The sequence below is a fragment of the Mobula birostris genome, chromosome 23 (assembly GCF_030028105.1).
Source record: "Mobula birostris isolate sMobBir1 chromosome 23, sMobBir1.hap1, whole genome shotgun sequence".
Classification (NCBI taxonomy): domain Eukaryota; kingdom Metazoa; phylum Chordata; class Chondrichthyes; order Myliobatiformes; family Myliobatidae; genus Mobula; species Mobula birostris.
The window spans coordinates 27129960-27156652 of record NC_092392.1 but is presented as its reverse complement, the minus strand read 5'-3'; the positions used below and the strand labels follow the sequence as shown (position 1 = coordinate 27156652).

General features: G+C 44.0%; 1 protein-coding gene across 2 annotated transcripts in view; it reads left to right on the top strand.

Annotated features, from left to right (window-relative positions):
- The window catches only part of LOC140186712 (semaphorin-3E-like), a 374748-nt gene that overhangs the window by 88396 nt on the left and 259659 nt on the right, over positions 1-26693 (top strand). For both annotated transcript variants that reach the window (XM_072241202.1, XM_072241201.1), the window contains one exon: positions 20305-20398. In XM_072241202.1, coding sequence (XP_072097303.1) covers positions 20305-20398 — 94 coding nt within the window. The remainder of the gene's footprint in view (positions 1-20304; positions 20399-26693) is intronic.

The window sequence follows — 26693 nt, the reverse complement described above, 5'->3', positions numbered from 1 at the left end:
ATTGTGCGAAACAAGACATTAGTATTGTCTTTAGAGTTAAGTCGGTGTTAGTTCAAGAGGGGAGTCATGGCTGAAAGAAGGTTCTAGTTGGGAGCTTAACATCTAAGCATATACTTGGTATCAAAAGGACAGGCAAGAAGGCATAGGCAGTAGTATGGCTCTGTTGGTAAGAGATGGAATTACATCTTTAGAAAGAGGTGACATAGGGTCAGAGAATGTCATATCTTTGTGGGTGGAGTTAGGAATGCGCAAGGGTGAAAAAACCATTATGGAAATCATATATAGGCCTCCAAATAGCACCCATGATGTGGGGTTGAGATTGCAAAAGGAGCTAGAAAGGGCATGTAATAAGGGGAAAACTAAAATTGTAATGGGGAACCGCAATATGCAAGGGGATTGGGAAAATCAGGTTGGTATTGGATTGCAAGGGAGGGAAGTTGCTGAATGTCTACAAGATGGCTTTTTAGAGCAGCTTGCACTCGAGCCTACTCAGGCAAAGGCTGTCTTAGATTGGGTGTTGTGTAATAACGCAGATCTTATTAGGAAGCTTAACGTAAAGGGCCCCTTAGGAGGCAGTGATCATAATATGATTGAATTCATACTGCAATTTGAGAGGGAGAAGCATAAATCATATGTATCAGTATCACAATGGAATAAGGAGAATTACAGAGGCAGGAGAGAGGAGCTTGCCCAGGTGGATTAGATCAGGATACTGGCGGGGATGGTGGCGGAGCAGAGATAACCGAAGTTTCTGGGAATAGTTCACAAAGCGCAAGATAGATATGTCCCACAGAAGTTGTTCTCAAGTAGCAGGGTTAGGCAACTGTGGCTGACAAGGGATGTTAGGGACTGCATAAAAGTTAAAGAAAAGGCATATAAGGTAGCAAAAGTGATTGGGAAGTTGGATGATTGAGAAGATTTCAAAATCCAACAAAAGGCAACGAGAAAAGCTATAAGAAGGGAAAAGATGAAATATGAGGGCAGACTGGCAGTTATATAAAGAGTAAAAGGATTGATATTGAACCACTGGAAAATGATGCTGGCTAGGTAGTAATAGGGGACAAAGCAATGGCAGATGAGCTTAATAAATACTTGGCTTCAGTCTTTACTATGGAAGACACTAGCGGTATGCCAGAAGTCCATGAGTGTCAGGGAGCAGGAGTGAGTGTCATTACTACTACAAACGAAACGTGCTAGGCAAACTGGAAGGTCTTAAGGCGGGTAAGTCACCTGGACCAGAAGGACTACATCCCAAAGTCCTGAAAGAGGTTGCTGAAAAGATAATGGATGCATTAGTCATGATCTTTCAAGAATCATTTGATTCTGGCATGGTCCTGGAGGACTGGAAAATTGAAAATGTCACTCCACTCTTTAAGAAGCGAGGAAGGCAAAAGAAAGGAAATTATAGGCCAGTTAGCCTAACCTCAGTGGTTGGGAAAGTGTTGGAATCCATTATTATGGACAAGGTTTCGTGGTACTTGGAGACTAATTATAAAATAAGTCAAAGTCAGCATGGTTTCTGGAAAGGGAAATCTTACCTGACAAATCTGTTAGAATTCTTTGAGGAAGTAACAAGCCGGATGGACAATAGAGAGGCAATTGATGTCATTTACTTAGATTTTCAGAAGGCATTTGATAGGATGCCTCATATGAGGCTACTTAACAAAATAAAATCCTATGGTATTACAGGAAATGTACTGGCATGGATAGAGGAATGGGTGACAGACAAGAGGCAGTGTGTGGGAATAAAAGGGCCTTTTCTGGTTGGCTGCCAGTGACTAGTGGTGATACTCATGGGTCAGTATTGGGATCACTACTTTTCAAATTGTTTGTCAACGATATAGATAGTGGAATTGTCAGCTTTGAGGCTAAGTCTGTGATGATACGAAGATAGGTGGAGGGGTAGGTAGCGCTGGGAAGGCAATGAAATTGCAGCAGGACTTAGACTTGGAAGAATGAACAAAAAAAGTGGCAGATGGAATACGATGTTGGGAAATGTATGATAATGCATTTGGTAAAAGAACCATAGTGCAGACTATTATCTAAATGGGGAGAAAATTCAAACATCAGATGTGCAAAGGGACTTAGGAGTCCTCGTGCAATACTCCTGGAAGGTTAATTCACAAGTTGAGAGTATAGTAAAGAAAGCAAAATCAGCCCACACTTGAATTATTGTCAACAGTTTTTGGCCCCATATCTCAAAAAGGATGTGTTGTCATTGGAGAGAGTCCAGAGGAGGTTCACGAGGATGATTCTGAGACTGGAGGAGTTAATATACGAGGAGCATTTGACAGTTTGGGCTTGTACTGGAATTTAGAAGAATACATGGGATGTCATTGAAACCTACCGAATGTTGAAAGGACTAGATAGGATAGATGTGGAGAGGATGTTTCCGCTGGTGGGTGTATCCTGAACTGGAGGTCACAGCCTCAAAAGTGAGGGGCAACTTTTAGAACAGAAGTAAGGAGGAATTTTTTTAGCCAAAGAGTGGTGAATCTGTGGAATGTTGTGCCACAAACTGTGGTGGAGGGCAAGTCTGTGGGTATATTTAAGGGAGAAGTTGATAGATTCCTTATTGGTCGGCACATCAAGGGATATGGTGAGAGGGCAGGTGTACGTGGTTGAACGGGATATGGGATCATCCATGATGAAATGGTGGAGTGGACTCGATGGGCTGAATGGCCAAATTCTGCTCCTATGTCTTATGGTCTTGTGGTCCATAGTGTTCCATTGCCAAAGTAGGGATGTGCAGACCAGTTCAGCTACTGAACGGTTGTAGGAAAGCAACAGTTCCTGAACTTGGTGCTGTGGAAATTTAGGTATCTGTACCTCCTGTTTGAAGGTAGCTGTGGGAAGATGGAATGGCCTAGATAGTGGGGATCTTTGATGGAGGATGTTCTCTCCTTAAGGCAGCATCTTGTGTAAATGCTTTTAGTAGTGGGGACAGAGGTTGGATAAGACAAAGAATAAATCTCATAAACTTGCTCCACTTGTTTTCTTAATGTGTTAATATTGCACATCACTTCAAAAATGGTACAGATAAATATCTGAATTTACAGTAACCCAAGGTGTTATATCAAGTATAACATGAAATAATAACATATAATTTTGATCCTGTGAGCTATTTTCAGGAGTGTGTATCCAAACAGCAGAGGCAATGCAAGACACTATATAAAAGATGAAATTAGAATTATATGTATCGAGGTTAATAATATAATCATGGGGCTTTAATCTACAGTTATCTGGGAAAACTGAATTAACGATCATCATGCAGAGGGCAAATTCATGGAGTGGTTATGAGATGTCTTTCTAGATCAGTATCTTGAAAAACAAACAAGACAGGCTGCATGCTTTTATAGATCAGGTATTGAGCAATGAAAAGGAATTAACTGCTAATCTGGAAGTTAAGGGGCCCTTAGAGAAGAATGATCATAATAAGATAAAACTTTATGTAAAAATTGAAAATGATATTGTTCAATCTGCAAGCATTAGTGTAAAAGAAAATGGACGGAGTAAAAGGGAACTATAGATCTAATATCTGCAGGAGAGGAGTTCTAGAACCAACGTTTGCAGTAGGGAAAATTCTAGAACCGATGTCTGCCATTGGGAGAATTCCAGAACTAATATCTGCCGTTGGGAGAATGCTAGAACCAATATCTGCAGCAGGGAAAATTCTAAAACCTATATTAAGGAATGGTAATAGACACTGAAGACTAATACCAGGATTGGGCAGAGTTAGTGTGTGAGACCTTTAAATGAAAGAGTAAAAGCACATTACAACAATTATACTGAGCCATGGTGAGAGACTTGGGATCCTCTCCCTCCCTGAGAAAGAGAATTCTTGAGGGAGTTCAGCAAAAATTCACAAGATTGAGGATGTGGAATTAGTCCTTTAACAAAGATCAAACAGATCGGCCTGTAGCAAAGAATGAGATGCAACTTCCTTGAATACAAAGGGGTCTCGACATGGTAGAGGCAGGGAGAATGTGAACAATGTCCAGTAAAATGAAGAGTGGTCTTCACTCAGAGGGTGGTGAGTCCTGACGTTCTCTACACAAGATGCTGTATAGGTTTGGCCACTAAGTATATTCTAGATAGAGATCGATATAGTTTCATCCATTCAGGGAACCGGTGGATATGGAGGAAAATGCTGTGCTGGTGACACAATTGGAACCCACCGAGCTTACTCAGACACCACCTTCCAAACCTGCCACCTCTACCAGCTTGAAGAATGAAGGCAGAAAAGGCATGGGGAACACCAGCCCTGAAAGTTGCCCTCCCAGCTACACATCATCTTGGAAGAATGGTGCTGTCCTTTCTCAGTCAAAGCTCTGGAACTCCCTTCCTCACAGCACTGTGGGTATACTCATACCTCAAGCACTACAGTGGTCAAAGATCCATGCTTCTATATTCCAGCACCCAACCTGAGCTTCCAAAAGGGACTCAGTCTGTGAGATCTAGAGGGGAAATATTGTCGCATTACTACTTGTAATCTCATCACATTTCACTCCACAATTTGTGGAGAATCGTCATCTGCTCAGGGAGATTAACTGCTGTTCTTTGTAAAGAGTCATCACTCCGGCAATAGATTAAATCAGCCATGATTTCAAACTGTTGTGAATCATTGTCAAGCTGCCAGGAGATTTTGAATTATTCCAGTCTGCTTCACATATCCAAGGCCTGACCTCCACGTGCAGTGACCCGGAAACAGATTCATCAAGGAGCCTCAGCTACTGTTCAACTCTGCGGAGCAGGATCAAGCCCACGGTAGAACACCAAGGAAACTGAACAACAGGCACTGGTTTCATTTCAGGAGTTGCCCCAGAAAGAAGACATAGTGCAAAGCTATATCAGGAGCAAAACTGTGAGGTTAATTGGGAAGAAACAGTGCTTATTGGAATTGGTTTAATATTGTCAGAGGTACTGAGATGCAGTTAAAACTTCTCTTGCATACTGTTCATACAGATCAAATCATTACACAGTGCATTCAGGTAGAACAAGGTAAATCATCAGCAGATGCTGAATAAAGTGTAACAGCTCCAGAGAGAGGGTGTAGTGCAAGTAATAATAAGGTGCAAGCTCACAATGATAGTGACTAAGAGACGAGGGTCAAGAATCCATCACCTTCTAATAGAGAACCATTCAATAGTCTTACAACAATGGGGTCGAAACTGTTCTTGAGCCTGGTGGTGTATGTTTTCAGGCTATTGTATCTACTGCCAGATGGGAGGAGTGAGAAGAGAGAATGTCCATAAGACCACAAGGCACAGGAGCCGAATCAGGCTATTTGACCCATTGAGTCTGTTCTGTCATTCCATCATGACTAATTTAACCACATAACCATATAACAATTACAGCACAGAAACAGGCCATCTCGGCCCCTCTAGTCTGTGCTGAACTCTTACTCTCACCTAGTCCCACCGACCTGCACTCAGCCCATAACCCTCCATTCCTTTCCTGTCCATATATCTATCCAATTTAACTTTAAATGACAACATCAAACCTGCCTCAACCACTTCTGCTGGAAGCTCGTTCCACACAGCTATCACTCTCTGAGTAAAGAAGTTCCCCCTCATGTTACCCCTAAACTTTTGCCCTTTAACTCTCAACTCAAAAAATAAACATTGCTGACTGTCCCTGACCAGACCCTGATTCTCTAAGTGCCCATAGATCCTATCTCTAAGAATCTTTTCCAACAGCTTTAGTAAGCCCTCGCAATCCCATTCCGAATCAGAATCAGATTTCATATCATCAGCATATGTCATGAATTTTGTTAACTTAGCAGCAGCAGCAGCGTAATGAAATACATGATAAATTAATATAGAAAAATACTGAGTTACAAGAGAGTGGTGAATCTGTGGAATTCTCTGCCACAGGAAACAGTTGAGGCTAGTTCATTGGCTATATTTAAGAGGGAGTTAGATATGGCCCTTGTGGCTAAAGGGATCAGGGGGTATGGAGGGAAGGCTGATACAGGGTTCTGAGTTGGATGATCAGCCATGATCATACTGAATGGCGGTGCAGGCTCGAAGGGCCGAATGGCCTACTCCTGCACCTATTTTCTATGTTTCTATGTTAAAACAGAAATAAAGAAGTAGTGAGGTAGTGTTCATGAGTTCAATGTCCATTTAGAAATTGGATGGCAGAGGGGAAGAAGCTGTTTCTGAATCACCGAGTGTGTGCCTTCAGGCTTCTGTACCTCTTACCTGATGGTAACAATGTGAAGAGGGCATGGTGGGGACCCTTAATGATGGACAGCACCTTCCTAAGGCACTGCTCCTTGAAGATTTCTTGGATTCTACAGAGGCTGGTACCCATGATAGACCTGACTAATTTTATAAGTTTCTGCAACTTATTTCAATCTTGTGCAGTAGCCCCCTCCCCATATCAGACATTGATGCAGCCAATCAGAATGCTTTCCATGGTACAATTGTAGAAGTTTTCAAGTGTTTTAGTTGACAAATCAAATCTCCTCAAACTCCAAATGAAATATAGTCACTGTCTTGCCATTTTTATAGCTGAACCAATATGTTGCGTCCAGGTTAGGTCCTCAGAGATATTGACACCCAGGAACTTGAAATTGCTCATTCTCTCCACTCTTGATCCCTCTATGAGGATTGGTTTGTGTTCCCTCATTTTACCCTTCCGGAAGTCCACAATCAGTTCTTTGGTCTACACAAAATAAACTGCAGATGCTGTTTTCAGGGCAATGATGTCATTGCTTCCCCTCCCCCACCCCTTTGTCTTTCAAATTACTGGTCTATTAACTGACGCTACAAGCATTCTTCATATCCTTCCCCATCTTTCATTCTTCAGTCCTGACGAAGGGTTCCAGCCCGAATCATCGACTCATCGTTTCTGACTGACGCTGCCCGACCTGCTGAGTTCATCCAGCGTACTGAAAGTGTTGCTCAGTTCTTTGGTCTTGCTGATGTTGAGTGCAAGATTGTTGCTGTGACACCACTCAACTAACTGGTATATCTCGTTCCTGTACGCCCTTTCATCTCCATCTGAAGTTCTACCAACAATGGTTATGTCATCAGTAATTTTATGGATGGAATTTGAGCCACACAGTTATGGGTGTAGACTAGAGCAATGGGCTAAGCACACATCCCAGTGGAGCGCCAGTGTTAATTGTCAGCGAGGTGGGGATGTTGCTTCCAATCCGCACAGATTGTGGTCTTCCTGTTAAGAAATTGAGGATCTAGTAGCTGAAGGTGGTACAGAGGCCTAGGCTCTGCAGCTTTCTTCTGCCTTCTCCCTGTTACTTTAGGTCCCCTGACTAATCAAGAACCTATCAATCTCCACTTTAAATCTGCCTATTGACTTGGTCTCCACAATTATCTGTGGCAATGAGTTCCACACATTTACTAAATTCACTCAGGCTGAAGAAATTCTTCCTCATCTCTGTCCTAAATAGATGCCCCTTTATTCTGAGGTTGTGCCCTCTGGTGCTAGATTCACCTACTACTGTATAGGAAATATCCTCTCCCTACCCACTCTATTTAGTCCTTTCAACATTTCAATGCGATCCCCTCCCCCCCCATTCTTTTAAGCTCCATTGAGTGCAAGCCCAGAGCCATCAAACAATCCTCACATTTTGAGGAACTCAGCAGGTCAAGCAGAACCTATGGAAAAGAGTAAACAGTCGATATTTCGGGCTGAGACCCTTCATCAGAACTGCTAAGAAAGATGAGAAGTCAGAGCAAGAGGTGGGGGGAGGGAAGGAAGAAGCACAAGGTGGTAAGTGAGAGGTGAAACCAGGAAAGGGGGAGGGGCGAAGTACAGAGCTGGGAAGCTGTTGGATGAAAAAGATAAAGAGCTGGAGATGGGGGAATCTGATAGAGGGTAGATGACTATGGAAGAAAGGGAAGGGGGAGGAACCAAAGGGAGGTGATGGGCAGGTAAGGAAATGAGGTGAGAGAGAGAAACGGGAATGGGAATGGTGGAAGGAGGTGGGCCGATTCCTGGAAGTTCGAGAAATCGATGTTCATGCCATCAGGTTGAAGGCTACCCAGATGGAATATAAGGAGTTGCTCTTCCAACCTGAAAGTAGCCTCAACGTGGCAGTAGAGGAGGCCATGGACTGATATATCGGAATGGGAACGGGAATGGGAAGTAGAATTGAAGTAGGTGGCCGCGAGAGATCCCACTTTTTCTGGCAGATTGAGCATAGGTGCTCTGCAAAACTGCCCCCCCACCCCGTCTATGTCGGGTGTCACTGATACACAGGAGGCCGCACCGGGAGCACCGGTTACAGTAGATGACCCCAACAGACCGACAGGTGAAGTGTCACCTCACCTGGAAGGACTATTTGGCACCCTGAATGGTAGTGAGGGAGGAGGTGTAGGGGCAGGTGTGGCACTTGATCAGCTTGCAAGGATAAGTGCCAGGTGGGAGATCAATGGGGAGGAATGAATGGACAAGGGAGTTGCGTAGGGAGTGATCCCTGTGGAAAGCGGAAAGTTGAGGGAGTAAACATGTGCTTGTGGTGGGATCCCATTGGAGTTGGCAGAAATTATGGAAGATTATGTGCTGGTCACAGAGGCTACTGGGGTGGTAGGTGAGGACAAATGGTACCCTATTCCTGGTGGGTTGTGGGAGGAGGGGGTGAGGGCAGATGTGCCCAAAATGGAAGAGATGCAGTTGAGGACAGCATTGATGGTGGAGGAACGGAAGCCCCATTCTTTGAAGGAGGACATTTTCTTAGTTCTGGAATGAAAAACCTCATCCTGAGAGTAGATGCAGTGAAGACGGAGGAACTGAGAGAAGGGGATGGCCGATTTACAAGTGACAGTGTGGGAAGAGGTATAGTCCAGGAAGCTGTGCGAATCAATGGGTTTGTAAGAGATATCAGTAGATAAACCATCTCCAGAGATAGAGACAGAGAGATCGAGAAAGGGGTGGGAGGTGTCAGAAATGAACCAGGTAAATGTGAGGGCAAGGTGGAAGTAGGAGACAAAGTTGCTGAAGTTGACGAGCTCGGGATGGGTGTAGGAAGCAGCCCTAATGCAGTTGTCAAAGTAGTGTTGGAAAAGATGGGGAGTGATACCGGTGTAGGCTTGGAACATAGACTGTTCCACATAGCCAACAAAAAGGCAGGCATAGCTGGGACCCATGCGAGTGCTATGGCTGCACCTTTGGTTGGACAAAGTGGAGGAGCTGAAAGAGAAATTATTGAGTGTGAGGGCCAGTTCTGCTAGACGGAGAAGAGTGGTGGTGGAGGGGAACTGGTGTCCAGAAAGAAATGGAGAGCCTTAAGACCCTCCTGATGGGGGATGGAGGTGTATAGGGACTGGGCATCCACGGTGAAAATGAAACAATCAGGTCCAAGGAACTTGAAGTCATTGAAAAGATCCAGAGTGTGTGAAGTGTCACGGATGTAGGTAGGAAGGGACTGAAACAGGGGGATAAAACAGAGTTGAGGTATGCCGATATGAGTTCAGTGGGACAAGATCAAGCAGAAACAATGGGTCTACCTGGACAGGCAGGTTTGTTGATCTTGGGTAGGAGATAGAAATGGGAGGCGCGGGGTAGAGAACTATGAAATTGCTGGCAGTGGATGGGAGATGTCAGAGTTAATAAGACCTGTGATAGTGAGGGTGACAAAGGCCTGGTGCTCCTTAGTGGGGTCCCGTTTGAAGGGTAAGTAAGAGGTGGTGTCTGAGTTGTTAACTGGCTTTAGCAAGGTAGAGGTCAGCCCGCCAGACTTCTACACACACCCCCTTAGCTGCAGGAGAGAGTGGAGACCAGTTCGGAAAGAGTGAGGTTAAAATTAGAGTAGGGAGTGGTAAAATCAAAAAGGTTGATGTCTTGTCGTCAGTTAGCAATGAAAAGATCCTGAGCAGGCAGAAGACCAGAGAGGAGTGTTCAGGAAGAAGAGGAGGGTTAAAGATGGGAGAAGGGGTCTTCGGTGCAGGCTGGAGAGTCCTTGCCAAAACAGTCGGCACAGAGACGGAGGCTGTGGAAGAAAAGCTCAGCGTCATAGCGGGTACGGAACTCAGTAAGGCGTGGGTCAGGGGTACAGAGATGAGGCTTTTGCTGAGGACAGAACATTGTGACTCGGGGAATAGTGAAGACGGCACAGATGAGAGCTGGGATCAGAAGGTGGAAGAGGTTGGTAGTATCTGAGGAGAGGGGAGGGTCGGAGCTTTCAGGGAAGGTGGGGTGCGATGAGGGTGGAATCTCTGAGAACTCGTGAACTGACGGTGGGACCTGAGAGACATGGGACTGCAGAGTGGTGGAGGGGAGAGTGGAGGCTAGGGTTCCAGAGCAGCACATGAAGTCCTGGCCTGGAGATGTTGTCGGTCAAGGTCCAGGCTGGAGTGAGAGTTGGAGGTAGCATATTAGGCTTTGAAAATGTCTGGGGTCAATTGGAACCCACTTCACCTGTGAGTCTGTTGGGGTCATCTACTGTATCTGGTGCTCCCAGTATGGCCTCCTGTATATCCGACATGAAATGGAAGACTGCTTCACCAAGCACCTATGCTCCACCCACCAGAAAAAGCAGGATCTCCTGGTGGCCATCCACTTCAATTCCATTTTCCATTCCCATTCTCATTCCGACATGTCAGTCCATGGCGTCATCTACTGCGACGATGAGACCGCACTCAGGTTGGAAGAGCAACACCTTATATTCCGTCTGGGTAGCCTCCAACCTGATGGCATGAACATCGATTTCTCGAACTTCCAGTATTTGCTCCACCCCGCCCCACCTCTTCACCACTCCCATTCCCCTCTCTCACCTATCTCCTTACCATCCAATCACCTCCCTCTGGTGCTCGTCCCCCTTCCCTTTCTCATACATTAACCCTTTCATTCTCAAAATAATTCCTGTGAACCTCCTCTGGACCCTCTCACATGACAGCACATCTTTTCTTAGATGAGGAGACCTAAGCTGCTCACAGTACTCCAAGTGCAGTCTGACCAATGTCTTATAAAACCTCATCACCATATTGTTGCTTTTATGTTCTAATCCTCTTGAAATGAATGCTAACATTGCATTTACCTTCCTTACCACTGACTCAACCCATAAGTTAACCTTTAGGGAACACTGTATGTGGACTCCCAGGTCCCTTTGCACCTCCGATTTTTGAATTTTCTCCCGTTTAAAAAATAGTCGACACCTTTATTCCTTCTACCAAAGTTCACGACCATAAATTCTCTATGCTATATTCCATATGTCACTTCTTTGCTCATTCTCCCCACCTGTCCAAATCCTTAAGCAAAGTCTCTGCTTCCTCAAGGCTACCTGCCCCTCCACCTGTCTTCATATCATCTGCAAACTTGGCCACAAGGCCATCAGTTCCATCATCCAAATAATTGACATGTAATATTTAAAAAAGTGGTCCCAACACCGATCCCTGAAGAACACCACTAGTCACCAGCAGCCAGTCAGAAAAGGCTCCCTTTATTTCCACTCTTTGCCACCTACCAGTCAGCCAATGTTGTATCCATTCTAACATCTTTCCTGTAATACTATGGGCTCTTTTCTTGTTAGGCAGCCTTATGTCCAGGGTGGGTGGGATCTTTTATCTCCAAATGATCAATGAGAGGGTTGCTGGGGCTGAGGCAAGATGCTGTTGACAGTGTGAGACATCAGTTGAAAGAAAAATTGTGTTTTACTAGGGCCCAGATTTCAGTATTACTTAACATCCTCACACCGGGGACCCTTCACATTTCACCAGTGTAAAATGACAAATTAATGCCCAAGTAGCTTTGTGCTGGAGAGATTCCAGAGGAGGTTTACCAGGACGTTGCGTGGATTAGAGAACTTTAGTTATGAAGAGAGATTGGACAGTCCCTGGACTGGAGGAAGCTGAGGGGTGAACTGACAGAAGTTTATAAAATTATAAGAAACTTGGAAAGAGTAGGTCAAGGGTTGACAGCAACACACACAAAATGCTGGAGGAACTCAGCAGGCCAGGCAGCTTCTATGGGAAAAAGCACAGATGGCATCTTGGTCTGAGACCTCTCGCCAGGACTGGAGAAAAAAAAAGATGAGAAGTGGATTTAAAAGGTGGGGGAAGGGGAGGGAGAAACACAGAGTGATAGGTGAAACTGGGAGGGGAAGAATGAAGTAAAGAGCTGGGAAATTGATCGGTGAAAGAGACAAGCTGGCGGTGAAGATACGTTCCTAGGAAGGTTTACTTGGCTGTAGTAGCAGGTCTGGGTAAGCACGTGGTCGAAGAGTCGGGGAGCAGTGAGAGGGGGTTTCACTGAACTCCCATCGAAGGGAAGATTAAAAATTCTTCAGGATAGGCATCCCTGGAAGACTTCACAGTGTAGTCATAGCACAAACAGGAGAAAATCTGCAGATGCTGGAAATCCAAGCAACACACAAAATGCTGAAGGAACTCAGCAGGTCAGGCAGGAATTTCCAACCTTTTTTTTATGCCATGAACCAATACCATAAAGCAAGGTGCCTGTGGACTCCAGGTTGGGAACCCCTGGAGGTGTTACCATGGCAGGGGTTTCAACACAAGTTTGAGGTGAGAATAATCGAGTAATACGCCACGGAAATAGATCCTTTGGCACAAATGGTCCAGGGTGGCCAAGGTGCCCCATCCATATGAGTCCTATTTACTGATGCCTTCTAAGCCTTTCTACTTTGGCTGTCTTGTGGACAGTTGGAGTTTGAAGTTGGAGCTTTAAAGGGGAAACGCTTTTTACCCAGCGGTTGGTACCTGGAAGATGTTGCTATAGGAGGTGCTGGAATCAGATACAATCACTATTTGGGATTCATGTGGATGGGCAAATGGATCAGTATGAACGTGACAGGCCGAAGAGACTGTTCATGTAGTACACAACTGTGGACTCCAAGTGATGGACTACAACTCAGAGAAACTCTTCCACCTTGGTTGGTTCTAAATTTTAATGACGAGGCAAATTACGTCGTAACAATACATGTGCACTGCAACAAACATACAAAGCCTCCAGATCAGCCTTACAAGTGAAAATCCAAGTTTGACCTGAAGGTTTCATCTGTGTGTTGGTTAAAACAAGGGGGGAGAATATATTTTTCTGATTTACTGAGTTGTTATATATATCCTTATCATAAGAATTTACAGAGCTTTCTGAAAGATACTTAAATGAAAATTGATAACACTTACCCAGTCCTTAAATTACAACAGTAAGGGCTTACATAATGTTATTTTAAGTTTATATTATGAAGCTGAAGGTTAAATTATTCACTTTACCGTCTCCATAAAATGTTACAATGAGCCCTAGGAATGGTAAAAAAAAGAAAGTTATGAGATATTGCTGTTTTTAAAAGCTGGCAAGTTGTGTAAGTAGATCAGGGGTATGTTTGGAGAAACGATGCCTCATTACTTACAGCTTTTTCAGTAAAAGAAAATTCCCTTTGGCAGAAAGAATGCTTAACCAGAACCCCAGGTTAAAGCGGTAGTTTACCCACACTCTGGAATGTAGTGTTATAGGGGAATTCACCCTCACTCGGAACCCAAGGTTATAGGTAAGTTCGTCGTCACTCAAAACCTGAGTTTATAGGGGAATTCACCCACACTCGGATCCCGAGGTTATAGGGGAGTTCACCCACACTTGGGAATATCCTATGGCGACTACAGTTCAGGGTGGGAGTAGCTGTTGGATGAAGATCCACGATCCCCCAGCCTTGATCAGGTTTGTTTTTGTCAAATGCAGTTTGAATCTTGGTGTCAGTTCCCTACCCTGACTGCTGAAACTTACCAGGGTGAAATTGCGCACTGTTTACACAGAACTGTTTTACTCTAGCTGTATAAAACATTATCAAACCTCAGCTGGAGCCCTATGTGCTGCTCTGGCCACCACACAGTCAGAAGTATATGGTAGCGCAGGAGAGGGTGCAGAGGAGATGCACCAGGATGTTGCCTGCGATAATGTAGTTCAGTTTTTCAGGGAGACATGATAGGTCGGGTCTTCTCTCCGGTGGCATAGGAGGTGAAAAGGGGATGTGATTGAGGTTTACAAGGTTATGAGGGGTGTGGACAGGGTAGAGGGCCACAAACATTTCCCCTTTTCAGAGTTGAATAAGACTGGAAAACACAGATTTCAGGTGTAGATTGAGAAATTCAGAGGGGATCTGAGAGGGAGTCGTCTTCAGCCATGCAATGGACAGCGCCTGGACCCTGCTGCCAGAGAGAGTGACCGAGGGAGAGCCACTGACAACAGTTATAATGTGTCTGGATTAAAAGGGGAGATGAATTAAATGCAAAATGGACAGAGATATTCACCACAGAAAAGGTCATTGAGAATATTGAGATATGCTGCTATTCCAGGGCATGTTGATATCTTAAAGAACATTAAGGTGGAGATGCTCCCAGGACCCGAAGGGATCTATTGAGAGAGGAAAGAGAGAAGATTACTGGGGCTTTGACGTAGATCTTTGTGTCTCATTAAACTTTGATGAGTTTCCTGAGTACTGAAGAGTAGCCAATGTTGATCTATTGTTAAAGAAGAACATAGAGACAAATCAGAGAATTTTATACACCAGTGAAGATAATCTTTAGATATAGGATCTACCCACATATAGAAAGGAATTGACATTGGGAATGGTCAGTATGGGTTTGTGTGGAGGAAGTCATGTCTTACAATTTTTTGAGGAGGTAATGAAGATGATATGAACTATCAACAAGATCCCAATGGTCAGGATCTGTGATGATATGGTAGATTGGATTCAAAGTTAGCTTACCTATGGAAGAAAAAGGGTAGTAGTGAAGGGGTAACACACAGAAAATGCTGGATAAAGGGTCTCGGCCCAAAACGTCAACTGTACATTTTTCCATAGACGCTGCCTGGCCTGCTGAGTTCCTCCGGCATTTTGTGTGTGTTGCTTGGATTTCCAGCTTCTGCAGATTTTCTCTTGTTTGCGAGTAGTGAAGGGGTGTTATTCTGATTGGAGGTACATCTCTGCTGATATTCTGCTGGGATCAATGCTTGTACCTTCATTGCTTGTGATTATATATATTTGAACAAAAAAGTAGATGATTAGTAAGTTTGCAGATGAGTGAAAATGGTGGCATAGTGGAGAGGAAGGAAGGTTATTTGCTGAATGTTCTCAGCATTTATTTGAAATTCTTCGTGGTTTTCTATAATCACAGTTTAGATTATTGGCCAGGTTCTGGCTGAACTTGGAGTCAATCAAAATCAGAATTAGATTTAATATCACCGGCATATGTCATGAAATTTGTTAACTTTACAGCAGCAGTACAATGAAATACATGATTAATAAATATAGAGAAAAAAAACTGAGTAAATTAAGTTAAAATAAGTAGAGTTCATGGGTTCAATGTTCATTGAGAAATCACATGGCAAAGGGGAAGAAGCTGTTCCTGAATGACTGAGTGTGTGCCTTCAGGCTTCTGTACCTCCTTCCGGATGGTAACAGTGAGAAGAGGGCATGTCCTGGGTAGTGGGGACCCTTAAGGAAAAAAAAAACATCTATCATAATCTCAGAGGAGCAAGTACAAAGCTCAATGGGCCGAATGCTCATCTCTGTTGCTGTTTCTGATGTTATCATCCTGTCCAGGTTTGAGACATGTCACTTGTAGAGTAACACTGCATTTCCTAAGGACACAGCCTGTAAATGCACTGCTGTCAAATACTTGGGCAGCTGTTCCTCCCTGTTTCAGTTAATGACTAATTAGTTGGGTTGAAATGAACATGTTAAATGAAGTTAAAAGACAAAAACATCTGAAAGAAAATTAGCTTAAAAATCGATTCTGCACTCAATCATTGCAGGTTTGAGCAGGTGATAGTTCCTGGCAGATCCCAGTAGTAAGCATTCTGTCTGTCTCTGATCACTCGTCTGAGCAGCTGTCAACTGCCGTGAGCAGCCATTATCAGTGAGGAGAGGTCTCTGCTGGATACTGCACCCAGTATTCGAGCGTGATTGAAAAGAAACATTTTTTGTTTTGACAAAGTAGTTCCCTGATGTGGGATGATTTAAGGTTACTATTTCAAGACCTGTTTGCTTGTACACGAGGGCCCAATACTTCGTTAAGTGACCATAGTTTGGAGAGAGAAACAATGCTAGGAACCACTGTGCTTACACTGATTAGAGGGCAGGTGAGTACCACAATTGCTCACTGATAAGCCAGGTTTTCATAGAAGGGAAAAAGGTAATTCAGCCAAACTCACCCATGCTGACCAGTGAGCATCGTCCCAACACCCACCAGTTGGTCCATAGTCCTCTATGTCTAGGCTGCTTAAGTACTTAGCGAGATACTTCTTAACGGCCACCAGTGTCTCAGATTCCACCACACTATCCAGCAGTGAGTTCTAGGTACCACTCTATGGGTGATGAAAATCTCCCTCAGGTCCTCTCCATATCTCTTTCCAATGCCCCTAAATCCATCTCCTCCTGTTATTGCACCTTTGTTATTGCCAAGGGTTTTCTCCACTCTACCCTACCTGTTCCCTTCTTCATTTTGATATTGCTCTACAACCAAAGACAATATCAACTCCACCATCCATGAATTTACTAATCATAAGACATAGGAGCAGAATTAGGCCATTCAGCCAATCAAGCCTGCTCCACCATTCCATCACAGCAGATCCCAGATCCCACTTAACCTCATACACCTGCCATCTTGCCATATCTTTTGATGCCCTGACCAAAACGATCAATTTTTGCCTTAAATATACTTGGCCTCCACCGCAGTCTGGGACAGAGCATTCCACAGATTTACTACTCTCTGGCTAAAAAAATTCCTTCTTATCTCTGTTCCAAAGGGTTTCCCTCAATTTTGGGGCTGTGCCCTCTAGTTCTGGATACCCCCACCATAGAAAACATCTTCTCCATGTCCAACCTATCTAGATCTTTCAATATTCAGTATGTTTCAATGAGATCCACCCACATTCTTCTACATTTCAGTGAGTACAGGCTCAAAGCTGCCAAGCGTTCCCATACATTAACCCCTTCATTCTCAGGATCGTCCTCGTGAAACTCGTCTGGACTCTCTCCAATGACAACACACCCTTTCTGAGGTATGGGTCACAAAACTGTTGACAATACTCTAAGTGCGGGCCTGACTAGTCACTTACAAAGGCTCAGCATTATCTCCTTGCTTTTATATTCTATTTCCCTTAAAATAAATGCCAACATTACATTTGCCTTACAATATTCATACAATAAGAATAAAAGAATCTGGGAACACAGATCTATAATTCCTTGAAAGTGGTGTCATAGGTATAGAGGATCATAAAAGGAGCTTTTAGCACATTAGTCTTCATAAATCACAGCATTGAGCACAAAAGTTGCAATGTTATGTTGAAGTTGTAAAGACATTGGTGAGGCTGAATTTGGAGTATTGTGCACAGTTCTGGTCACCTCCAACAGGAAAGATGTCAATTGCTTGAAAGAGTGTAAAGAAAATTTACGAGGACGTTGCAGGGCCTCAAGGACCTGAGTTATAGGGAAAGATTGAACAGGTTAGGACTTCATTCCCTGGAGCGTAGAAGCATGAGGGAAGATTTGAGAGAGGTCTACAAAATTTGATAGGGGAGTACAGAGAGTGTGATACAAGCAGACATTTTCCCCTTGGTCATCATTTCTTGGTGTTGGTATTGGTTTATCATTGTCACATGCATCAAGATAGAGTGAAAAGCTTTTGTTTCTGTGTTATCCAGGTGGACCATTCCATTGTATATTGAGGTAGTACAAAGGAAAACAGAATACAGGACGTTGTGTTACAGTTACACAAGTAGACAATAAGGTGCAGGTGTTCATCTTTAGCGTATGAGACATCTGTTCAAGAGTGTGAAAACGGCACTTTCTCTCTTTCACGTGATCTCTCTCTCTCTCATGGTCTATTTCTCACGCTCTCTCTTGCCTTCTCTCTCTCTCGCTCTCTCTCTCTCTCGCTCTTGCTCGTTCGCTCTCAAAAAGTTGATTCCCAGGTTATTGTATATAATTTGCAGGCATCAAGGAGCCGCTATTAATATGCGGGAGACTCCCGGAACTTCCGGGAGAGGTGGGATGTCTGTAATCAGACCAGCCATGAAGGTGTTAAATATTGAAGCAGGCTGAAGAGCTGGGTGGTTCATCTTGTACACCTCATGAACTGCAGAGTGCTGCAGACCGAGGCCATTATATTGGAGCACGTTTACAGTGACAGTTTCATCAGCATGAACTGGTTTCTCTCCTGCCCTGAGAACACATTGAATGGGAACTTCATATATGGATCAGCACTTTGAGCTGGGGGTGCTTCTCTTTTAGTGGGGAGTCGAATGGAACGCAAGGGCTTGATCCATTTCAAAACCTTCAGGAAGCTTAATGGCTCAGTTACACAGAAAATGAATCATTAAATTTGGCTTCTGAGTACTTTGTTATTTTATGATTGAATATTCTATCAGGGTGAAACTTTGAATAAACATTCGCTTTTAAATTTGGAGCTATGTGGATGTCAGGAATCCTGTTAACCTTGAATTCTAACAATATTCTGTTGTTTTAGCTATAGGGGCCCCAGCTTCAGTTACAGAGGTGATTTGACAAAATTGCAGTGTGTCCAGTGTAAACATTAGGCAAGGCAGGTAACAAATCATGGAATGCACACAGAATCAGGAGCAATTTGAGGCTATTCAGCCCATCAAGCTTGCTCTACCTTTCGTACAGCCGATCCTTTATCTCTGTCCCCCTGCTCTAACCCCATATCCCTCAAAGTTTCGGAAGTGCAAGGTGAAGTTGGTCTGACAAGATTATTTCATAACATTTACCTCTAAACTACCAAAGAATTGATTCATCTTTTTACAAAGTGATGCTCTCAGAGTCAGGCTGTTCAGTTATGGAATGCTGCCTCTGTAGGAATATTTCAAGATCAGTGCACTCAGTGCGAATTCAGGAGACTGTAGTTACCAGCATCAGGTAAATGCTGAAGGAACTCACTGTGTCATGCAGTGTCTGTGGATGAAAATGGACAACCAATGTTTCAGGTCAAGACCAGTCCAGATGAAGGGTCTCAATAAAACATCAGCAGCCCATTTCCCTGCTGACCTGCTAAGTTCCTGTAGCATTTTGTGTGTTAGTCTTCCAGGTCTGTGAATTATAAAATAAATTTTCTAATTGGTTTCTGACTGCACAATTCTATTAACTGGAAATTTATTTTCAACACTGACACACCACAACACCCTGACACAATGCTCCACGACTATACCCCACAACAACAACATGACTCCATTGTCCAAATCAGTGCGTTCACCACCAATAACAAAAGCACCGTATCAACCACTGTAACAAAAACAGGTGGTTTATTATTGTCACATGTACTGTGAGGTACAGTGAGAAGCTTTGTTTTCCGTGTCATCCATAGTACATCGGGCCCGTACAAGGGATAAACAGAGTCTGGTGTTACAGTTACAAGGAGTGTACTGAACCCAGACAGTGAGGTGTAAAGGCCATGACTAGGTAGATTATGAGGGTCATATAGGAGCTGTCCTTGGGTTGAATGGCGCATGTTTTCAAGTTTTTTTATCGTCTGACCAATTAGAGAGGAGAGAAGGGAGAAGCACCAGTGTGGGTGGGTCAATTCTGGCTGCTTTTATGAGACAGGGAGAAGTGTAAGTGGAGTCCACGGAGAAAAGGCTGATTTCCACAATGCGCTGAGCTGTGCTCACAACTCTCCGCGATTTCCTGTGGTCTTGGGCAGAGCATTTCGCATACCAAGCTGGTATGAATGGTTTCTACACTGTTTTATGGGATCAAGTGCAAGACACAAGTATACAGTAAATCAGAAGACCCTCAGTAGCATTGATGCAGAGTGAGGTCTAGATGTGTAAGTTCAGATAGATTCCTGAAATTGGCACAGAATCGGGTGGTGGTAAAGAAAGTATTTGGCATCCTTGCCTTCATTGTCTGTGGAAGTTGTCCACCTGGATTTAATTGATGTTAATTCATAAGGAGCCAAGGGGAGGTTTATCCTGAAGATTAAAATCCATAGGATTGATGGTGAGTTGGCTGTTTGTGTTCAGGATTGGTTTGTCAATAGAGACAGGGGATAGTGCTCAGTGGGATGATTCTGGCTGGACATCTGTGATTCGTGGAGTACAGCAGCAATCCGAATTGGGACATCTGCGGTTTGTGATATGTGTAGATGACCTGGATGAAAATGTCGATGGATGGGTTGGTAAGTCTGCAAGCAATGCAGAGGTTGGTAGTGTTGCATCACTGACCCAGCAACTTCAGAGTATGAGCTGCCCAATCCCAAATACGTGTATTCAGCATTCAAAGTGAAACACAGCCATTGTCCATCAGCTTGGCCTTGTCAATCCTGCTCCTGCATGCTGTGATCATTTTCCTTGTATTCGCAGGATCGGGTCTTCAGGCTGGAATCTCAACAGATCGAGAATGGGCGAAACAAGTGTCCTTATGACCCAAACAAGTCCTGTGCCTCCATCTTGGTTGGTATGTAACATCTGTCAATGATGAATACACCTCAGCTGTCAATTGCTAAACCTGAATCAGTCCAGTAGATTTCAAGTTCCATTGCACTTAACTTCTCCCCAGAAATTACTTCTCATTCATAGAGGACCCAAGAGAACCATTTCAGTATAACAATGGAAAAGCAGAAAAACATATTTGGAAATACCTTCACTGAAATATATTTTCAAGTCAATGATTTGCCTGCAACTTATTCTGTATGACTTGAAATGGAGTAATACCCATACAGATAGCAAGGGTTATAGAAAACAATATTAGTATTCGTGTCAGAAATCGAACAGCAACAGTCATCACCATTACACATGAGCTGAAAGCTAAGTAAACCCGTCACAGTGGAAGAATCCAGGACTATTCATGCTACAAGCTATTGAAGATTGACTGTGTTTTTCATTTCATATTCTCTTTCTAAAGGGCATTCTCGGCTACATCTATCTCTTTGAGGAATGTGAAACATTACTGCTCCTCAGAGCTTGATGCTCTATATTGGTCTGTAAATACTAGAGAAATTTGTTTGAACCTTTCTTTCTAATGGAAAACTGAATGTCTGAAAGGACGGATTACCACCAGCAATGATTTATTTCAGGGTTCATTCTCTCACTGAACATTCTCCAATCTTGGGCGTGAAATGATTCCTGCTAGTTACACTATTCCATTCATGTACCTGGCTGAGAGAATAAGAACACTCTGTCATCAAAATACCACTCCCACCAGAATCCCTTCACTGTAGATTATTAATGTAGTATTCCAGGTCTGAAGCGATTCAGTTCATGAGCAACATATTCAGTTCTGCCCGTACGGGGAAAAGATTGAATTCCTGTTGCATTGATAATTCCTGCATTTCTTTTTTGCTACCTCTCTCTAATCACATAACATCATTCAGTGTAAGATGAATGAAGAAAACACTTTCCCAGGGTAAATAAAGCTATTCTCTTTGCTCAGTTGCACATCAGAAGCCTGAAATTACCTACTGCAGTACCACTGTGTATTTCCAGAACAGAGTGTTGTGTTCTCACGGGCCTTCACACAATTAAGCTAGCAAACAGCAGTCCAGGAAAATGAAGTAATACTCTTCACTTTTGTCTGCACTTAAAGTATGTCCCAGACATCTTGCAATGTTCATTACATTGGCCATTACATGATATTAGAGTTCTGAGAGACAAAGTAATGCATCGGGGAGTTCAGGTGCAATTGCCCTTGACTGGATTGTTGAAAGTCCCTGCAGTAGCCTTCCATGTATTATCAGGAATATCTCTCCTCCTTTTGCTTGGTGCTAAGAATATGTATTGTATTCACAAAGAACAGGTCTCTTCCACTGTTCATTCGCAGGCGCACAAAGTTTCCTGCATGAAGATTTAATTTTAGAGTAACCCTCTATAGAAGCCTCCCTCAAGCTGTGCCAATCCTGTGGGCTTGCTTCTGTGTTTGTTTGCTACATTTCTCTATTTTTGTTCCCCAAGTGTGGTTCTGGCGGAGAATGGGAAAAGTTAGGCTTGACCTCCAGATTGAATGAACAGTCACAGTTTGTAAAAGATTTTTATTTCATTGGGAGATTAGTGCTTGAGAGCAGAACAGTGGTGTCGCTGTGGAACTGGTGCCTCACAGCCCCAGTGACCCAGGTTTCATCGTGACCTCTACAGCTGTCTGCGTGGAGTTCGCTCCTTCTTTCTGTGACCATCTGGGTTTCCCTCTGGAGCTCTGGTTTCCTCCCACATCCCAAAGATGCAGGGGTTGGTAGCTTAACATACCCCCAGTGTGCAGGCGAGTCGTAGAATCCAGGGGATTGATTGGAATGTAGAGAAAAGCTAAAAAATATGGTGATATTTTCCCCTCACAACCCCATTCTCCTGTATTCACCACATAACCTTTGACACCCTGACTAATCAAGGACCCATCAACCTGCGCTTTAAAGTCCTTTCTTTGTTTTAAATGGACACTCCTCTACTCTGAGGCTGTGCCCTCAGGTCCTAGACTCCCCCACTAAAGGAAACATCCTCTCCATGTCCACTAAAACCAGGACCCATCTGGATCAGTGTAAATGGTCACCAATTACTCTGTGGGTATTCTAAAGGCAGGATGACAAAACCGTGGCTGACAGGAGAAGGCAAAGCCACCATAAAGGACAAAGAGAGGGCACAATAGAGTAAAAATTAGAGATTAAGAAGGATCTTAAAACAGTATAAAAGTAACTAAAAAGTCATAAAGAATGAAAAGATGAAATATGAAGGTAAGCTAGCCAATAAGATTAAAGAGGATACCAAAAGTTTCTTCAGCTACATGAAGAGTGAAAATCTATGAAGGTTCTTAGTCATCCAGGTCATTGTATATCAAGGCAACTGGGCTTGCTGTGTTGTCTAGAAGATATTTCACCACTCATCCAAGAGGCTTGTTCAGTTCTGATCCATGGTGGGTAGTTTTCCGGCTTATATACTCTGTGAGTTGTTTAAAGGCATAGCAATCACATGAGGGCCGTTAAGAGTTGTAGAGGTAATGAGAGGGTCATTAGTCTTAACTTTGCTTGCATGGAGGTGTGAACTGTTGTGGAGACACCAGGGTAAAGAAGTTAGGACTGCATTGTAAGTAGCTCACATGAAATGCTGGAGGAACTCAGCAGGCCAGGCGGCATCTATGGAACAGAGTACAGTCGACGCTTCAAGGTTAAGAAGTCAGTTTTCTTCTGAAACACGTACTGCCAGTAGCTGAACGTTGAGCGTCTCACTGAGGTTCCTGACAGTGAGGTGTGTGAAGGAGCAGGAGCACACAGTCAGAGACAGTCATAGCATCGGACAGCATGGAAACCGAGAACTACAGCAACAAACAGGCCCTTCCGCCCATCTTGTGCCAAACTATCATTCTGCCTCATCCCATTGACCTGAACCTATATCATATCTTTCCATAACCCTCCCGTCCATATACTTACCCAAACTTCTCTTAAAGTTTGAAATCAAAGCCACATTCCACACTGCCTCTGGCAGCTCATTCAGGCCTTTCAGCACTCTTCATCCATGATGAGCAGTGGGCACCCGTCTGCATTAATCTCTTCTTCTAGCCATAGACCTGTAGCCTTCGATGCCTGGCCTGTCCAAGTGATCATCTAGACATCTCTTAACTATTGTCACTGACACTGCGGACACAGCTCTTTCCACAGTGTGTTCCACATACTCACCATTCTCTGTCTGAAGAAGGACCCCCTCCTCAGATACACTCTACATGCTAAGTCTGTGTCCTCCGGTTTTGCTTACTTCTAATATGGTGGGACTCAGGGAAGAGGTCTTCCATTTGTACATCCCTGTACATTTAGATGGGCACTGGAAGATGGACATCTGAGTCTTCCCTTAATAAGGGCTAGTCAATAATCTCAAAATTATTCTTTCTGAAAATCCAGATCTTGGTATTTTTATGCTGTACTTTCTGCAGAGAGGAATTAACCCAACACTCCTCTATCAACCCTGAGCTAATGATAAACTATATTTGTAAATTCATTTTGACATGAATTCTCTAACAGGTACTTCTCTGACTGCATTCTGCTTCATGTGCTGAGGGAGTTTGTAGAAATAGTGATTCATGAGGCAGATAATGACTTATTCACAGGTTTTTCGTTTACTGTCAAATGCTGGCGATGAAAAATTATCTGCTCTCGCTGCTGTTCTCCTTGAGTGCATTTTAGAAAGCGTTCAGACCAAGTACCTGAAAATAATTGATTCCATTTATATAGGAACAGTGGTGCCAGCCAAATTCTGAATTGCAATTGTTGCTGTACTGAATGGACGATACAGAGAATTATAGCGAGAACCTACACCTACAGCTTGCTTTACAATACAGTTTATCAGTGTAAACATACCCAGGCTCATCTTGGAAGAGTATTAAACAATGTAGTACAGTGGTGCAACTATTGGATGTGGTTTTAGTTAGATATTTGGGTTTTAAGAAGATTGTTACACATACAGAGATTGACAGAGCTGTGGAAAACTGGGCCTCTGTTAGTGAGGTTGTGGAGTACTGTGTCACAGTGAGCAGAAGTGTGGAATATTGGGCCCCAGTGAGAGTAGGTGTGAAGTACTGAGTCCCAGTGGGAGAAAGTGTAAACTTCTGGCTCCAAGTGGGTAAGGTGTGGATAGCTAGATCCTAGTGAGTGAACATGTGGTCCACTGGGTCCTTATGAATGAATACGTGGAGTAATGGGTCCCAGTGAGTAACAGTATGGGGTACTGGGTCTCTGAGTGACAGTATGGAGTAATGGGTCCCAAAAGTGAAGCTTTGGAGTATGGGGTCACAGAGAGTGAAGGTGTAGAGTAATGGGTCACAGAGAGTGAATGTGTGAAGTAATGGGTCACAGAGAGTGAAGGTCTGGAGTGATGGGTCAAGGGAGTGAAGGTCTGGAGTAATGGGTCACAGAGAGTGAAGGACTGGAGTGATGGGTCACAGAGAGTGAAGGTCTGGAGTGATGGGTCACAGAGAGTGAAGATGTGGAGTAACGAACCACAGACAGTGAAGGTCTGGAGTAATGCGTCACAAAGAGTGAAGGTTTTAAATAATGGGTCACAGAGACTGAAGGCTTGGAGCAATGGGTCACAGAGAGTGAATGTATGTATTAATGGGTCACACAGAGTGAAGGTTTGGAGTGATGGGTCACGGAGAGTGAATGTCTGGAGTGATGGGTCACGGAGAGTGAATGTCTGGAGTGATTGGTCACAGAGAGTGAAGGTCTGGAGTGATGAGTCACAGAGAGTGAATGTCTGGAGTGATGGGTCACAGAGAGTAAAGGTCTGGAGTGATGGGTCACAGAGAGTGAATGTCTGGAGTAATGGGTCACAGAGAGTGAATGTCTGGAGTAATGGGTCACAGAGAGTGAAGGTCTGGAGTGATAGGTCACAGAGAATGAAGGTCTCGACTGATGGGTCACAGAGAGTGAAGGTCTGGAGTGATGGGTCACAGAGAGTGAATATGTGGAGTAATGGGTCACAGAGAGTGAAGGTCCGGAGTAATGGGTCACAGAGAGTGAAGGTCCAGAGTAATGGGTCACAGAGAGCGAAGATCTGGAGAGATGGGTCACAGAGAGTGAATCTGTGGAATACTGGGTCACAGAGAGTGAAGGTTTGGAGTATTGGGTCACAGAGAGTGAATGTGTGTTGTAATGGGTCACAGAGAGTGGAGGTCTGGAGTAATGGGTCATAGAGAGCGAATGTGTGGAATACTGGGTCACAGAGAGTGAATGTGTGGAGTAATGGTTCACAGAGAGTGAAGGTTTTGAGTAATGGGTCACAGAGAGTGAAGATCTGGAGAGATGGGTCACAGAGAGTGAATGTGTGGAGTAATGGGTCACAGAGAGATAAGGTTTTGAGTAATGGGTCACACAGAGTGAAGGTCTGGAGTGATGGGTCACAGAGAGTAAAGGTGTGAAGTGATGGGTCACAGAGAGTATAGCTGCGGATGATGGGTCACAGAGAGTGAATGTCTGGAGTAATGGATCACAGAGAGTGAAGGTCTGGAGTGATGGCTCACAGAGAGTGAATGTCTGGAGTAATGGGTCACAGAGAGTGGAGGACTGGAGTAATGGGTCACAGAGAGGGGAAGTCTGGAGAAATGGGTCACAGAGAGTGAAGGTTTTGAGTAATGGGTCACAGAGAGTGAAAGACCAGAGTAATGGGTCACAGAGAGTGAAGATCCAGAGTAATGGGTCACAGAGAGTGAAGGTCTGGAGTGATAGGTCACAGAGAATGAAGGTCTCGACTGATGGGTCACAGAGAGTAAAGGTCTGGAGTGATGGGTCACAGAGAGTGAATATGTCGAGTAATGGGTCACAGAGAGTGCAGGTCCGGAGTAATAGGTCACAGGGAGTGAAGGTCCGGAGAAATGGGTCACAGAGAGTGAAGATCTGGAGAGATGGGTCACAGAGGGTGAATCTGTGGTATACTGGGTCACAGAGAGTGAAGGTTTGGAGTAATGGGTCACAGAGAGTGAAGGTCCAGCGTATTGGGTCACAGAGAGTGAATGTGTGTTGTAATGGGTCACAGAGAGTGAATGTGTGGAGTAATAGGTCACAATGAGTGAAGGTCTGGAGTAATGGGTCACAGAGAGTGGAGGTCTGGAAAAATGGGTCACAGAGAGTGGAGGTCTGGAGTAATGGGTCATAGAGAGTGAAGGTCCGGAGTAATGGGTCACAGAGAGCGAATGTGTGGAATACTGGGTCACAGAGAGTGAATGTGTGGAGTAATGGTTCACAGAGACTGAAGATTTTGAGTAATGGGTCACAGAGAGTGAA